General features: G+C 46.5%; 1 protein-coding gene across 1 annotated transcript; it reads right to left on the bottom strand.

Annotated features, from left to right (window-relative positions):
- Positions 1–4,921: 4,921 nt before the first annotated feature.
- LOC148478310 (uncharacterized) lies at positions 4,922–15,568 on the bottom strand. Its single transcript, XM_088455605.1, has 2 exons — positions 15,490–15,568; positions 4,922–9,615 (listed from the first exon to the last, which is right to left on the bottom strand). The coding sequence occupies exon 2, from the start codon at positions 9,587–9,589 to the stop codon at positions 9,044–9,046; it is 546 nt and encodes a 181-aa protein (XP_088311731.1). The 5' UTR covers positions 9,590–9,615; positions 15,490–15,568; the 3' UTR covers positions 4,922–9,043.
- Positions 15,569–16,252: the final 684 nt, after the last annotated feature.

Below are 16,252 nucleotides of genomic sequence, written 5' to 3'. Positions count from 1 at the left end.
CAGGGCTCGTGCCCTGGGCGTTGTGGGACTGGCGGCACGGGGGGCGGCGCCGGCCACGGTGCCGGCCTGTCCTAGTTAGCCAGAGTAGTGCTGACCGCAGTGAGGGTCTGATTCACACCTGCTCATTAGATGCGGCCGCTCGCTCCCAGCGTATGGAAATTTTGCTAAGTGACGTCAAGGCAGCTGCTCGCTCGGCAAGGCATAAGCACACCCACTATGTTTTGGCGAGCGATCACTTTGTGTTTACAGACACCCACCAGCCGGTCTCTAGTCCACTAGCGGACGTCATCTCCAGGAAGTATATTCAACCATCGGTACATCGGGTTACATCAGATCTGACCGCAGCGCTTGCGGATGACTGTACCCTACCGCAAGCACTGCGAGCACTTCAGAGTATTTTTCAACCAGGTAACGTATACTATGACGCTGCCGGTTAATTATGCATGCCCCAGAAACGGCATAAAAACACTCTGGCACGCCTGCATCCGCAACTCCACTCCCCTGTTACTACTGCCCTGCCCCTGTTACCACCCACAAATGGCCTCTCCTGTCACTCATTCCACTGGGCTGTCTTTGCAGGGCGAGCGAGTAAAATCCGATCGCTCATACTAGTTTGCGCATGCGCACTGCGAACTACACAAATGCGCACTTTAGCGAACATCGTCTGCAAGGAGCGGCTGCTTGCTAGCGAGCGGGTCTGAATCAGGCCCTGAGTGCGGTCAGCACTACACATTTACTCAGGACCGGCGCTAGGCTTCCCTGAGCCCAGCGCCGTCCTGTGCTGCACAGCCAAGCCCCTTCCCTCCCCCTGAGTGTTTACTCAATATCGCCAGGTGGACGGTTAGGAGGCGGGCTCAGGCTAGTGCATTTACACACACATTGCCGCCAGTGCGGTGGAGATGTGTGTTTTTATCAGCAGCCAATGAGAGTTAAGGTGCCCACACACATACCGACTTGCTCCCAATCAGCCAATGTACACGATTTCCCCTGCACTCTCCCCAGGCAGTCGTGGTCACGATTTGGAGTTAAAAATGTCCAATCTGACTTAAGATCTATCGTGCAGCCAGTGCATTGTATCCCAGATTGGCTAATCTGCCCTACAGCACGGCAGATCTGAAGATGCGATGTACGACGAGCGGGGACACGCATCGGCATCGTGATCAAGTGTAGAAACTCACGATTTGGCCATTTTTTACATGATCTGTCGTCACGATTCGTCGAAATCGGCCAAATTGGATGAAAAGTCGGCATGTGTGTGGGCACCTTCAGACAGACTGTCATTGGCTGCTGCTGCAGTGGCCACTGCAAGAGCAGGGTTGGAGCTCACTCATGAGCTCTGCCTTCCGGCTCCTGCAGTGGGTAATGGGAGAGATGTCATGAAATCTCTCCCATAATGCTGGATGCACTGCATAGGGGGGCTACTACTGGGGGCACTATATAAAGGGCACTGCATAGGGGGGCACTACTACTGGGGGCACTATATAAAGGGCACTGCATAGGGGGGACCACTACTGGGGCACTGCATAGGGGGGGTCTACTACTGGGGGCACTATAAAAGGGGCTTACTACTGGGGGCACAAGAGACACTGCACTGGGGGGACCACTACTGGGGGCACTGTATAAGGGGCACTGGATAGGGAGGATCACTACTGGGGGCCTGCATAAGGGGGATCACTACTGGGGGCACTGTATAAGGGGTACTGAATAGGGGGGATCACTACTGGGGGCCTGCATAAGGGGAACCACTACATGGGGCACTGCATAAGGGGGATCACTACTGGGGGCATGCATAAGGGGGACCACTACTGGGGGCACTGTATAAGGGGGACTACTGGGGGCCTGCATATGGGGGACCACTACTTGGGGCACTGTATAAGGGGTACTGGATAGGGGGGATCACTACTGGGGGCCTGCATAAGGGGGACCACTACTGGGGGCACTGTGTAAGGGGCCCTACTGGGGTCACTGCATAGGGGGGAACCACTACATGGGGCACTGCATAAGGGGGATCACTACTGTGGGCATGCATAAGGGAGACCACTACATGGGGCACTGCATAAGGGGGGACCACTACTGGGGCAACTGTATAAGGGGAACTAATGGGGAGCTGCATAAGGGGGACCACTACTGCGGGTACTGTATAAGGGGCACTACTGGGGGCCTGCATAAGAGTGACAACTACTGGGGGCACTGCATAGGGAGGACTGTATAAGGGGCATTAATGTGCATATGGAATGGAAAGGAATGTTTAGAGTGACGAGAAAGGGGGGGTGTCATGTTGACACGCCCCATTTTTAAGTGGCCACGCCCATTTTAGGTGCGCGCACATAGGGGGAGGGGCTCCATTTTTAAATTTGCCCTGGGTTCCAAATACCCTAGTTATGCCACTGATCATGGCGCTATAACTCTTCCTGCTCCGCTTCTTTACCAAGGCGAAACAGGAAGCACTACCGATGAGATGTATTTACATCTCATGTGCCGGAGTGGGGGAGTGAAAACCTAGTGCTGATCAGGGGCAGAACTATGGGAGACAATGGAGGCGCCTGCCACCGGGCTCCAGCTCTGAAGTGGCACTTCATTGTCCACAATATATTCACCCCACTTAGGAGTATACCGTCGCGGCCCCTGAGAAGCCACCATCCACTTGTGGAGAGCTCCATGTCACACCATCAGCTGCTGCCTTTGTCTATCTATAGCCTGTCTGCATGCAAATTGCTACATTACAGTGTCAGCGGCTGTGACAGGGCTGATACTGAATTATAACTTGCGTCTGGAATGAACTTACGCCGCTGGATGCACTGTGTCTCCCTTCCCGGCTGGTTCTAATGGGCATGCGCAAGATCTCGCATGCACTCCGGAGCCGGCAGCCATCGCAGCAGGGACAGTGCTGTCCCTGCTGTAGGGCGATAGGGCAACAACAGCTGTAGCTGTCGATATCAATAGCTGCAGCTGTCGGAGCGTTCAGTGTCCTACATTCCATCCAGTTGCCCGTTCATACATTGCCCAGCTTATCGGCGCTGCTATCTTGATGATAGCAGCGCCGAAAATTACAGGGGCACTATATTTAACACCGGACCCCACAATAATACATGGGGAGAAGCAGTATCAGCACACATAACATGCCCCTATACCCTATATACTGTATACCCCTATGTGCCTGATGACCAAAGTCTAGGCCTGATTCAGAGATGGATGCAATGGCAATTACGCACGCAGATCGAGCAATTGTTTGTCATCGCGCATGCGTATCAGCATGAGAGCCCTCTGCGTGTCAGGAGAGCAACAGAGTCTGCGGCAAGTCAGACTTTCCGCAAGGGCAAAATGGCCACTTGATGTGCATCGATGTTACCGATATTTACGCAGGAAAGTGACATCGTACATATGTAAGAAGGCAGCAGTGGGCGTCTTTATGTCGGCTGTGTTTGGCATGCAATAGCAGATTTTCACAGCTGCGTTGTGTACGAAATTGCAGATACAATCGCAGTAGTGTCCTTCTCTGAATCAGGCCCTCAGGGCCTGATTCTGACCCGGTCGCAAGCGCTGTGCGCTCGCAACCGGGTCGATGGTGGGCCAGTGCACATGCGCATGACGGAGCCGGCTCCGTCGTGTGCATGCGCGAGACCCGGATAGCGACGGTTCTTGCACCAAAGGGGACGTGCTGTCGATGTTGAGTGACAGCACGCCCCCTTTGGTGAGTGGCCCAGGGGGGTGGCTGCCCAGACGGAGGCGTTCCCATGTGAACGCCTACGTTTGGGGACGGCCCCACTGACATCACGAGTGATGTCAGTGGGAGTGCTTTCGGCCACAAGGGTCTCGTCGCAAGCCTGATAGTGGCGACCATCTTCATGGCCGCTCGCTATAGCTGTGGGTGGTCACCCACAGGTATGCGAACGGCCAGGAGGCCGTTCAAAAAAAAAAAATAGCCTGGCCCTGATTCAGAGCGAGCGCTCTGTCAGAGCGTCCGGCTCTGGATCAGGGCCCCTGGGCCTGATTCAGAGCCGCTCGTAAGCGGCCGCTCGTTCGCTCCGAGCGATGTTCGTACATCTGCGCATGCATATGGGTCGTATTGCGCATGCGCCAACCAGTCATTGCGATTGGAAATCGTGTGCTCGAACAACAGTGAGGGCCTGCTAATTTGAGTGACAGAATGAGGCGTTTGTGGGTGGTAACAGGGGAAGGTGTTTGAAAACGGGGAGTGGAGATCCGAACGCAGGCGTGCCAAATGGTCAAAACGGGCATTTAATGGGTGTGCATAATTAACAAAGCAGCGTCATCGACCACGTCACTTGGTTGTCTTTTAGCCTGAACTGCTCGCAGTGATTGCGGGAAGTAAAACCTACCACAAGCACTGCGAGCAGTTCATACGCCTTTCGATGTACTCGATTCATCTAATAAATAGCGGAGATGACGTATGATGCGAGCGGCCAAGGGGCGTCTTTACAAAATAGCGAGCGCATGTTTCGGACGCTCGCTCAGACATAGAGGCGTCAACAGACCGCAAAGAGCGAGCGCTCAATTTAAATATCCGGCCCCTTTTTCTGAACGAGCGTCTGCAAATAGCATCCGGCTCTGCATCAGGCGCTCTGTCCACACTTTATATTTTTACAATAATTGTCTGTGATTAGTAAAACCTGGGAAGAGGTTTCAGAGGGATGTCCATTGAAAACTGATGGCTGGCCACCATCAATGTTCCAGATTCAATGGATTATTTTTTCCTTTCAATGTTTCATTACATCCATTCACTGGAATCAGTTTCCACTGCACAGCTCCTTTGCATATGCGACAATTTGCGACTCATGCCATTATTCATTAAATACTCAAATGTGGTAAGCTGTATAATAACAATTTCACAGACAGTAACAAATATTTATTACAAAGACATAGAGGACCGGCAGGCAAAATACAGGCATTAAAGAAACATATACAGTATACAAGACAGGATGTAGTCAATATACCGACAGCCGGGAAGCCATCTGACTAAATCCCGGGATCGAAATCCTGACTTGGGACTAAAGATAGGGCCATTGAAATCCCGACGCCTTTCTTTAGCCCAATGTCGAAATCCCAGCAGACGGCTTCCCGAACGAAGGTAAGCTGGCTACTGTTAGCTCTTAGCCGAGGGGGAGGGGAGGGTTAGGTTAAGACTATGGACAGGGGGGGTTAGGGTTAGGCACCATTGGTGCAATATGCCATTTTGGAAACTTACATCACCAGCCCCTCATCCCAGAGGTGTAAAACTTGTGATGTCACAGGTACCATAACTGGCTGATATGTGTGAGCGTAAATTGAAGAACTGGAACTCTTCCTTCAATGTGGTCAGGAACACTGGAGACTTCAGAACATTTAAGAGACATACGGACAGACAGACATTTATGATATATCGGAGACAGACCACTCAGACACAACGATGAAGTTCAACGTGGCACTGAGTAGACCATTCTAGAGAATGGTAGAAGTGCTGGCTTTATTTATAGGGATCTGAAAAGGTTAGTCACCGTGAGTCATCTTTATTCATTGGCAGTTTGTGCCCCCCAATACTGGCTGGACATATAGATAAGATAAACATATGACATTATGACGCATATTCTTGTCGTGTTCCTCGTCTGCCATCTTGGTTGACATCTTGTATCTTGTTATCTTCAGACTGTCCAAGGGTCTCCACCCCTGATAGTACTTTATCTTCTCTACTCCAGCCTGTATGGTGAGTAACATGTTTTTCTGAAACTTCAAACTTATGTAACTTTTAAAATCACTCTTAAAGTGACATACACAGAGATAGAGCATTTAATAATCTAATTAAGCATTTCACGCTAACATTCCCCTCTTTTTATCAAATGATCTATCTTTCAGTAGAAATGTCCATGTTTCTTTAGTAACTCCTTCTTCTGGAGCTTCTTGATGTTCTTGTTGTTCCTCATCTTTCTTAGGCAGGAAACAAAAGTCATAAAGGCCAATCAGTTACCTACGATAACCAGCATATGACCTTATAGTGCCTATGTTATCCATATGTTATCCTAAGGACCACATATAGATAGATCAAAATATAATTCAGCACGTATCACTGGTGTTTATCATAGGAACTATTCTTACTGTTGCTTGAAGGTCAATCATGCCAGGAGGAAAGATCGAGGAATCAGGTAACTGGACATCGGGGATTAGAGTATAGGCCCCCCTCATAAGTAACTCCCAGGTGTTAACGAGACCTCTCCTGGGGCGTGGAGTCTAGTCCACCTGATGGTATTCACCAGTGACCCCTCCAAGCGGGATATGGGCTTTGCTGCACCAAGTGAACAGGTCGCGGCCCCCAAGATTGGTACCTGGAGCAAACACTGAGTATAATGCAGGTGGACTATACCTTTGTGTGTTGAATTCTTGATTTTCACTTATTTAACTCAAACAAGAGTGCTTCTGCTCATCTTCTTTAGTTGTGTAGTAAGTTGCTTGATCACTCTATCTCCATTGTTCACTTCTTACGGTGCGATGCTATGAACCCAAGTGTCTCTTCCTTCCAGCTTTACTGTGGTAGGTGTAGTCAGTAACACCTGAAATGGGCCTTCGTATCGAGGTTCAAGTGCCCTTCTCACATGTCTTTTGAAATAGATCCAGTCCCCTGGACTCAATGAATGAGTACTGTCATCAGAGTCTGGATCTGGAAGGGAAGAGAATACTTGACAATGGAGGTTAGTTAAAGCTTTACACATTGCTTGTACATAGGCAGCTAAATCTTCATAATTACGCTGTAACTGCTGAGGGAAGTAACACCCTGTCTTAGGTACTGTATCAAAGCTTATGTGTATTTATAGAGGTGGTTCTAATAGAGAACAAAACTGTTGGTAGACATTGTAATCAGGGCCTATCTGTTCCTATTACTTTTTATACTGATGTGCAAGGCCCTCTCTTAAATAGCTGTAGGTAATCTTTCTGCAGCTTCTGAAAAGGTTAGAGTGGCCTTGGAGTCTGTTTCTGTCAAATCTTTACTTTCTGTCCTGGATTACATATTTCATACATCCCGCATGCTGCTGCATCGGATTCTGGTGCCATCCACTGCTGCCACACAATATGGCTTTCTTTGAACAGTTCCTCTTTTCATGCGTTATTTGTAACATGATTAGATACCAAGCTCTTGGTAGACACCCTTGTTGTCCTTTTTGCCCATATACCTTGTTCATTCTTTTACGTCTCCTATGTTTTATCCACGATTCCTTCTCTCCCTTGGAAACCTGTTCCTGGAAGTGCTGTAAGGTGTCCTCATGCACTGGAGCTTCTTGTACTTGAACTTGGTACACACAGTTACTGGGTCTTGCAATACTGCTTTCTTTGCTGCTGTACATGCATAAGCGTTGATCTTTATTTCTGGTGTCTGTTTCTTGGTAGGGGCCTGTATCTTTATAATCGCTTCTTTCTGATGTTCAAGGGCAATGAATAGCTGATTAATCAAAGTTGCATGCTTGATATCATTTCTGGTTTCTTCAGGTAGGGACAACTTTGTGGATCTCATACCTGGGATTTCTGTAGAGGTTTGGCTGTTTGTCCTTCTGCCAAGATTCCAGCTTCCTTGAGTGCACACAATTCTTCTTCTTGTGCTGAGCACTATGGAGGTAGTGCTGTATAAGTTTAAGATGTCTGTGTTTGAAGTGTCTGTATATCCTGTGTGTATGCTCCCATTAACTAGTATCTGGAGCCATCTGCATTCAGGGTTCTGTAAAGGAGTGCCCATTACATGATGAAGAGCCCTGACTTTAACTTACATAAGAGCTAAACAATCATGATGAGGGAAAAAAGTATGTGTATTTTCTTTACTACCTTTACTATCAACTTCTGACAACTTCTTCCTCCTTATTACATGATCTGTCTTCATCTGTAATCTCAGTACCTTCTTCCTTATCCCATGATTCAACTTCATCTGTACTTTTTCCTGTTTGAGGGATTATTTCACCAGCTCATTTCCCCTCTTATGAATCATTGATAGGAAGGTGAGTCACTGGATTGAGAACTTGGGCATCTTAAAATGGTTACATGAGATGTGCTTAACGAAGCCACTTCATACCTGGTTAATCTTGCAGCGGACGGGTGCTTAGTTCGTTTTCTTCATTCTGTACTTGAGTCAGTGAATACTGTCTTATTGATACTGGGAGAGTATTTGGCTTCAGGGTAAGTTGAATCGGCTGTACTGCTAGACGTCCCACATCTTCTTTCCTTTGGACAATGGATTATCAGGTAGCTTGGACATCCATTCTGATAATAATGTAGCTTGTGGGGTTCTCTGCTGAGAATAATAAATAGCTGCGGTCAACTGTTCGTTCTGTTCTTTTGTGAGGCCTGAAGTTAGTACCACTCCGTCCGGAGTGTACTTGATACATGCTTTTAACTTGGATAATACATCTGCTCCCAGTAGGTTAACTGGACATTTAGGTGAAATCAAAAACTTAATTGGTACCTGTAGTTGCTCAGTTCCTATCTTTATTAGTACAGGCTTAAATTCTTGTAAGTTGACTTCACTTCCTTCAAGTCCAGTCACTGTTAAACTTTATTGGATAATAAATTGTTTGGTACCTCCTCTTCATCATAGGCTAGTTCACTCTGCTCCGCTCTTCATTAAACATTCACACTGCTGACCAGTGGGTAAAGTCATTACTTCATTTCTCTTTGCTTAATTCTTGTTTTGCTGAAATTGGTCAGCAGTATAAAGTGGGAGGTACTAGGGAGCGCCTACATCTTATTCTTGGGTTTTATGTTGCTTCTTCTGCCATTTCTTGTATTCGTCACAATTTCTTTTCATGTGACCTCTTTGCTTGCAGAAGAAACATAAGCCCAGCCTCATCATTTTCTCAGTATCCAAAGGAGTCTTCCCCTTGGAATTTTCTGCACGATCTTTCCATCTTGTCTTGTCTTGTACCACATGCACTATTATTTTCTGTGCTGCGGTCTTTCCTCTCTGTCTGTTATTTTTCTCTCGCTCTCTGTCTTCTATGTATTCCAATACCTGAAGTACAGAGGGAACTTCCATTATTCCTGCTTCTGGGCTTATCAAATATAGTTGTTGTCAGTATACTTCAGATAACCCATTCAGGAATCGGGTCTTAAATATTCTTCTATGTTGTGGGTCTGTCATGAGAAAGCCTTCAACTTTATGTGCTTGTGCAGGTGGATTATAATACTGCCTTATGCTTTCCTCTTGACCTTGCTCAATAATTGGATCTGTCATGAGGAAATCTTCTTCAGGTGTTTGTGTAGACTGGTCACGGTATTGCTTTAGGTTTTGCCTGGTGTTAGGGGCTGCTGGAGCGAGATTCCCTTTTCGCTTGGATGTTTGAGCTTCTGTATCAATTGTGGTTTCTATGTCGTTCGTCGCCTCTATCAGTTGGTTATTCTTATTATGGTGGTCTGGCGCGAACAAAGCCACTATATCTTGCATACCGGACAATGCCCAGGGTCTGTGTTGCTCTTGGGTTTCTTCCAAGTGTCCTGCTTTGTCAACAACACATTGCGCTTGGGTAGGACACATTTGAGGCACTTCATCTGGTGGTGGTTCTGGTGTGCCCGTGTTTATTGCTGTCATATCAGCTAGAGCTTTCTCTGATCCTGCCATTAGCCTTGGTTGCAATCTCTTGTTTTCTGAAATTGTCAGATGTAGCTGTTATCTCTATATCTCAGATTATCAATTCAAACGGTCCTAAAAAATACAATGAACTTCTAAGCTATAACTCATAACGTGACTTTGCGATCATCTGAAACATCCTTTAACAGCACACAGCTAAACAGACCATAGCTATCATCTGTACAATATATGCTAAATAAATTTCTAATATTTTATACCTTGAACATTAACTTTATAAACGTTTACTTTCTCTTTGGTCGACCATTCTTTAATAAAACATTAATCCTGTACGTACTTTATATTTTCTAGAATTAAAACATTTTTCTTATTCTGCATTCCTGTCATAAACCTGCATTATCTGTGCTATATATAAAAGAATGCAAAAAATGACATACCTTCCTTATTTGTGGTCGTGCATTCACGTATTAAATTTCATGTGCACAGCAACAAAAACTTTTAATACTTTCTTATCTTATATCTGCAGCTTGGCTGTTGACGTCACGTAGTCACTCTTCTGCTAGCCGCTTCTTATAGTCAACTCTCTTTCTGCTAGCCGCTTCTTATAGTCAATTTCTTTAGCAGCATATGAAGGAGACAGACTACCACTTGCTCGCAGGATTATTCAACATTGTGCAATTGCATCTAAACTAAAAGGTCCCTTCTTATACATATAAAGCACTGCCAGATAAATATACATTTAACCTTTGTTAATTACTGTTTATGTTGTTTAAAACAACTATTACTTTTAATTGTGTATAATGCCTCTTCTAAGTATCCTTTCTTGTGGTTCTCAATTTCCTATTGCGTAAACTGTATCTTACCTCCCCTCACTGACTTTGCGCACAATCATGTTGGGGGGAATTCTATGTAACGCATGTATCGCTGTACATCTGGGTGTCTTGCTGGTGGCATAAATGGAATTCCCAGCAGCGGCAGCCCGACATCAGCAGAGATCCCGGCAGCGGAAGCCCGACAGCGCTGGAAATCCCGATCGTGGATAGGTGAGTATCTACTAACCTAACCTAACCCCCCTAACCCTAACCCTCCTTAGGGGTGCCTAACCCTAACCTCCCCCCCAAGTGCCTAACCCTAATCCCCCCTCTAAGTGCCTAACCCTAACCACCCCCTTCCCCGCTGCCTAAACCTAAGTGCCTAACCCTAAGTCCCCCCCGGGGGTGCCTAACAATAACCCTCCCTCCCCCTAGCCTAACCCTAATCCTCCCGGGGGGGAGGCGCACGGAATCACTATGATCGGGATGCCGGGCGCCAGTCTCCCGGCGTCTGGGAAATGCCGGGCGTCTACATCTAGACGCCCAGCATTTCACCCTTGCTGGGATATGACAGTCGGGAAGCCGGCTGCCGGTATTTAGGCAGTCGGCTTCCCGATTGCATACCGTATAAATGCATTGTGGTGAAGGGGTATATGGAGCATTTACACTGTGATATTCATGCTTCTTTACCAGAGCTAACCCGCTAAAACCTGCCACGTTCTAGCATCTGTGAAGCCTGCCTGCAGGAATATGGCCAGTACTCCTCCTACAGGCTTCTGGTGCCTTACTAATTCCTAAGTGTACATGTTATTGTATGTGAATGTATGCAGGGACTTTGTGTAAAAGCTCCCTATTTATTGAAGGTGTATGTAATCAGCAACCCATGAGGTGCCTCTGCTCCGGATAATTCAACAGACCACCGGTGTAGAGATCGAATCAGGTCAGCAACACATGAGGCGCCTCTCGTCCAGATACTTAGCCCGGAGCCAAGGCAGCCCCACGGGTGCCGCCAACCCTTCCGTCCCGACCACCGATCCTGGACAAATCAACAGAGGCAACCCATCGGGCACTGCCACCCTTTTGGTGGCAGCTGTGGGATATTGATCAGCAACGCATGAGGCGCCTCTTGTCCGGATACTTAGGGCCTGATTCAGAGCCGTTCGCTATTTGCGCTCGCTCATCCAGAAAATAGGGGTGGCTATTCAAATGAACCGTTCGCTGTTTGCGGTCTGTTCACACCTCTAGGTCTGAACGAGCGAACAAAACTTGCGGTCGTTTTTTGGGAAACTACGCCCCCTGGCCGCTCGCATCCTACGTCATGTCTGCTATTTATTAGATTAATCGAGTACATCGAACAGGGTATGAGCTGCTCGCTATTCTTGTGGTTGGTTTTTGCTACCTAAATTTTGCGAGCAGTTCTGGCTAAAAAATAACCCAGTGACGTGGTCAATGACGCTGCTGTTTTAAATATGCACACCCATAAAACGCCCGTTTTGACCTTTAAGCACGCCTGCGATTGGATCTCCACTCCCCGTTTTCAAGCACTTTCCCCTGTTACCACCCACATACGCCTCATCCTGTCACTCAAATTAGCAGGCATTCGCTATTTTGCGAGCACATGAATTTCGGCCGCACTGACTGGTTCGCGCATGCGTATAACGATCCGTACGCATGCGCAGTTGGGCAAACATCGCTCGGAGCGAACGAGCTGCCGCTTACGAGTGGCTCTGAATCAGGCCCTTAGCCCGGAGCCAAGGCAGCCCACCCAGTGCGACCACTCTCCACTTGCTTTTATGGTGTGTAGGGGTTCTTTCGAAGTTTCGAGTTCCCTATCTGTCGGGGGTCATCTGAAATATCAGGTTCCCTACTTTTAGGGGTTCGTCTGAAATATCAGGTTCCCTACTTTTAGGGGTTCGTCTGAAATATCAGGTTCCCTACTTTTAGGGGTTCGTCTGAAATATCAGGTTTCCTACTTTGGGATCTGCGCCCCCACATCTGGGTAGTCGCAGTGTCGTTATGATATATATATATATATATATCTTCTTTACTCGTGCGCAATTCAAGGAAGGCACCTATCTAGAGGTATGCCACACCCCACTTCTAATGTAGTGTACTTTGGTTAACTTTAGTTGGTGCTACTGTTATGACAAAAGACTAGCTTCTATGTGAGTAGCTATCGTGCTTCTGAGGTCAGTGTATGAACACGCTATATGACCACTGAAAGCTCCTTTTCCCCTTACTTTGGTAGTGGTACTGTCTTCTCTTTACAATGCGCATTGTGGGTTTTCCTAGTGCGTCTGTTCTGGCTAACTTTACCCAGCAATATGTACAGTTGGTGCAATGAAATTTAAACAAAACATTTCATCAATACTGCAATTCCTACATAACTTCTAACAAGCATTAATGTAAATTGTTTCTTTTTATCTATTAATACTTAAACTATATTCTCTAGCAGTTCTTATTTAAAAACATAAACATCAAAACATTGCATGTACACTTCCTACAAGTTACCGCTCACCATTTCCCCATAAAAATATTCCCAATCTTAACTTTAAAATGTTCACTACAACATGCACACATTTCTTCAGGGCCGGACTGGGACTAAAAATAGGCCCTGGCATTTTAAAGCACACAGGCCCACCTCGCGTCAGCACCTGGCTCCTGGCATAGACTCCTCCCCTTACTAATCCTGACTCCTCCCACATCTTAGTCTATGCGCTTACACATATAATTAATATTAGAACATAAAAGTGTACATCATTCTCTGTATTAAAATACACACAAAAGAGCACATCCTACAGGGGATTTAAGCATGTGCCATATTTAAACATTTGGTATTTGGTTAGTTCTGTTAGGTAAAGCTGGCGCTACATTAGTATATGTCACGCACAAAGTAAAGGAAAGGCATTTTTCCAATTGACCAAGGCCTAGCCTAGCAGTTGTAGAGGATTAGATGGTGGTCACTGTAGGAATTTTTAAGGCAGGGGAGCTGAGCAGAGGAGGACACGTCTGTGTCACCAAAGCAGAGCTGTTATTACTACACATTTTGATGCCCTGTAGACATAAAGAGCTTTGGTTTCCCCGACACAAAAGAATATGATAGTATGCGCACCGTAGGCACGCATCGAAAATAACAGTTGTGTGTTCACTGAGAAAGGGCGTGAGCACACAACAGTACCCCCAATTCAAATTATTCCATACCATAGTGCCCCTTTGTCACATTACACTGCAGAGTAGTGCCCCTCGTTCAAGTTACACACAGTAATGCCCCTTACACCCAGTGATCGCGCTAAATGAAAAAAAGTGTGGGTCCCAGGGACCCCTCACTTTAAAAAAAATGGGGTCCTACTCCATAGTGGGTTAAATAGTAGTGTCCAGCGCTAACCTACTCTAATGATGTATGAGAAAGTTCTATGTCCAGTAATGCAGCAGTGAATACAAGAAATGTCAAATAGTTATGTAATCAAATAATATTTATTAAAATGAGTATAAAGTATTCAAGGAGTTACTGATACTCCTGTATAAGTATTAAAAATATACGATATGTGATATTAGGGAGGTATCCAAATGTAGTACAATAAAGTAGGGATTAAAAGTCCTAAGCAGTGGGATGTGTGCCCCCAGTGGTAGTGCCCCCAATAGTGGTACCCCTTATGCAGTGCCCTTTAAATATCGGCCCCATTTGTAGCCCCCCCTATGCAGTATCCCCAGTATTGCCCTTTATATAGAGCCCCCAGTAGTGGTCCCATGATGCAGTCCCCCCAGTGGTAGTCCCCCCCTATGCAGTACCCCCAGTATTGCCTTTTATATAGAGACCCCAGTAGTGATCCCCTGATGTAGTGCCCCCAGTACTGCCCTTTATATAGAGCTGCCAGTAGTGGTGCAGTGATCCCAGTGGTAGTCTCCCCCTATGCAGTGCCCCTAGTAGTAGTTCCCTCCCCTTGTAGTGCCCCTAGTAGTAGTCCCCTCCCCTTGTAGTGCCCCTAGTAGTAGTCCCCCCTTGTAGTGCCCCTAGTAGTAGCCCCCCTTGTAGTGCCCCTATTAGTAGTCCCCCCATATGCAGTACCCCCAGTAGTGGTCCCCCGATGCAGTGCCCCTACTAGTAGCCCCCCCCCTTGTAGTAGTAGTCCCCCTAGTAGTAATCCCCCCACATTAGTACCCCTAGTAGTTGTCCCCTCCCTTGTAATAGTAGTCCCCCTAGTAGTAATCCTCCCACAGTAGTGCCACCCCGATGCAGTGTCCCTAGTAGTTGTCCCCCCCTTGTAGTAGTAGTAGTCCGCCTAGTAGTAATCCCCCCACAGTAGTACCACCCCCGATGCAGTGTCCCTAGTAGTTATCTCGCCCCTTGTAGTAGTAGTCCCCCTAGTAGTAATCCCCCCACAGTAGTGCCACCCCCCAGTAGACACACACATAATGAAAAAAAAAAACACATACCTGAAAGGCAAGGGAGGCAGCATGCAGGTCTTGCCCGGGATTTTGACGAACTAGCTGCTCCCTGTTACTAGAGGTACAGCTGGTCCTCTAGCGTCTGGCAGCAGAACATGGCAAATTAAGACCTCTCAAATGTCAATGTGCTACGATGTCTCCTATGAGGTGGTGGCCATTTTGGGAGAGACAATTTCAATAGTACTGTATCCATGTAGACGGACAGACCGGCCCACGCAGCCATCGACCCTTCTGGCATTTGCCAGAAGTGCCCGATGGTCAGTCCGGCCCTGCATTTCTTTATGTCCCTTGTAACAATCCTAGTTATTTTACTGTATTTCTGTTATGCCATTTAATTAGACTTGTAAAGATCTCTAATGCATTACGTTTTAATTTGCTTCTGTAATATTGGAAAAATACCGCAAGATGGTGCTATTATAATGCTCAAAAATATGTCTAATTAAAGATTTCAAATTGCAATATGTGCAATATAGATAAGAAATAAGGAAGTAGAAAGTGAAAGTGTAGAGGTAATAAAGCAGAACAACAAAAAAATCAACATACAAGTGTTCCCGCTACCACACAGGGTTCGTAGAAAACGTGTCTATTTCAAGCCCCTGAGCGTTCCAAAGATCCCAAGGAAGAAAACTGAACAGAGCAAGGATTGTGCAATAATCACAATTATCTCTTACTCACCGGTTTTGAAATTCAGCTCGTCCTTGGCACCCTGGAAATGATCTGTCAGTGGTCTCGGATATGCAGTTTTCCCGTGCCAATCGCACCAGCTGTGAGCGTAAAATGAAGAACTGGAACTCTTCCTTCAATGTGGTCAGGAACACTGGAGACTTCAGAACATTTAAGAGACATACGGACAGACAGACATTTACGATATATCGGAGAACAGACCACTCAGACACAACGATGAAGTTCAACGTGGCACTGAGTAGACCATTCTAGAGAATGGTACAAGTGCTGGCTTTATTTATAGGGGTCTGAAAAGGTTAGTCACCGTGAGTCAGCTTTATTCATGTGCAGTTGTGCCCCCCAATACTGGCTGGACATATAGATAAGATAAACATATGACATTATGACGCATATTCTTGTCGTGTTCCTCGTCTGCCATCTTGGTCGACATCTTGTATTTTGTTATCTTCAGACTGTCCAAGGGTCTCCACCCCTGATAGTACCTTATCTTCTCTACTCCAGACTGTATGGTGAGTAACATGTTTTTCTGAAACTTCAAACTTATGTAACTTTTAAAATCACTCTTAAAGCGACATACACAGAGATAGAGCATTTAATAATCTAATTAAGCATTTCACGCTAACATATGTGTGCAGTCACACAATGCCCTACTAGACTCTGGCTGGAGAATTACAGGTTGTCTAGTTACTCTAATTCTGGGCTTGAGGCCAGAACATAAACACCCATTCCTGACAGATGACCACAGCAAATGTAA

This window comes from Taudactylus pleione, unplaced genomic scaffold (assembly GCF_031769625.1).
Source record: "Taudactylus pleione unplaced genomic scaffold, aTauple2 ptg000662l, whole genome shotgun sequence".
Classification (NCBI taxonomy): Eukaryota; Metazoa; Chordata; class Amphibia; order Anura; family Myobatrachidae; genus Taudactylus; species Taudactylus pleione.
This window is presented reverse-complemented; position numbering and strand designations above follow the sequence as displayed.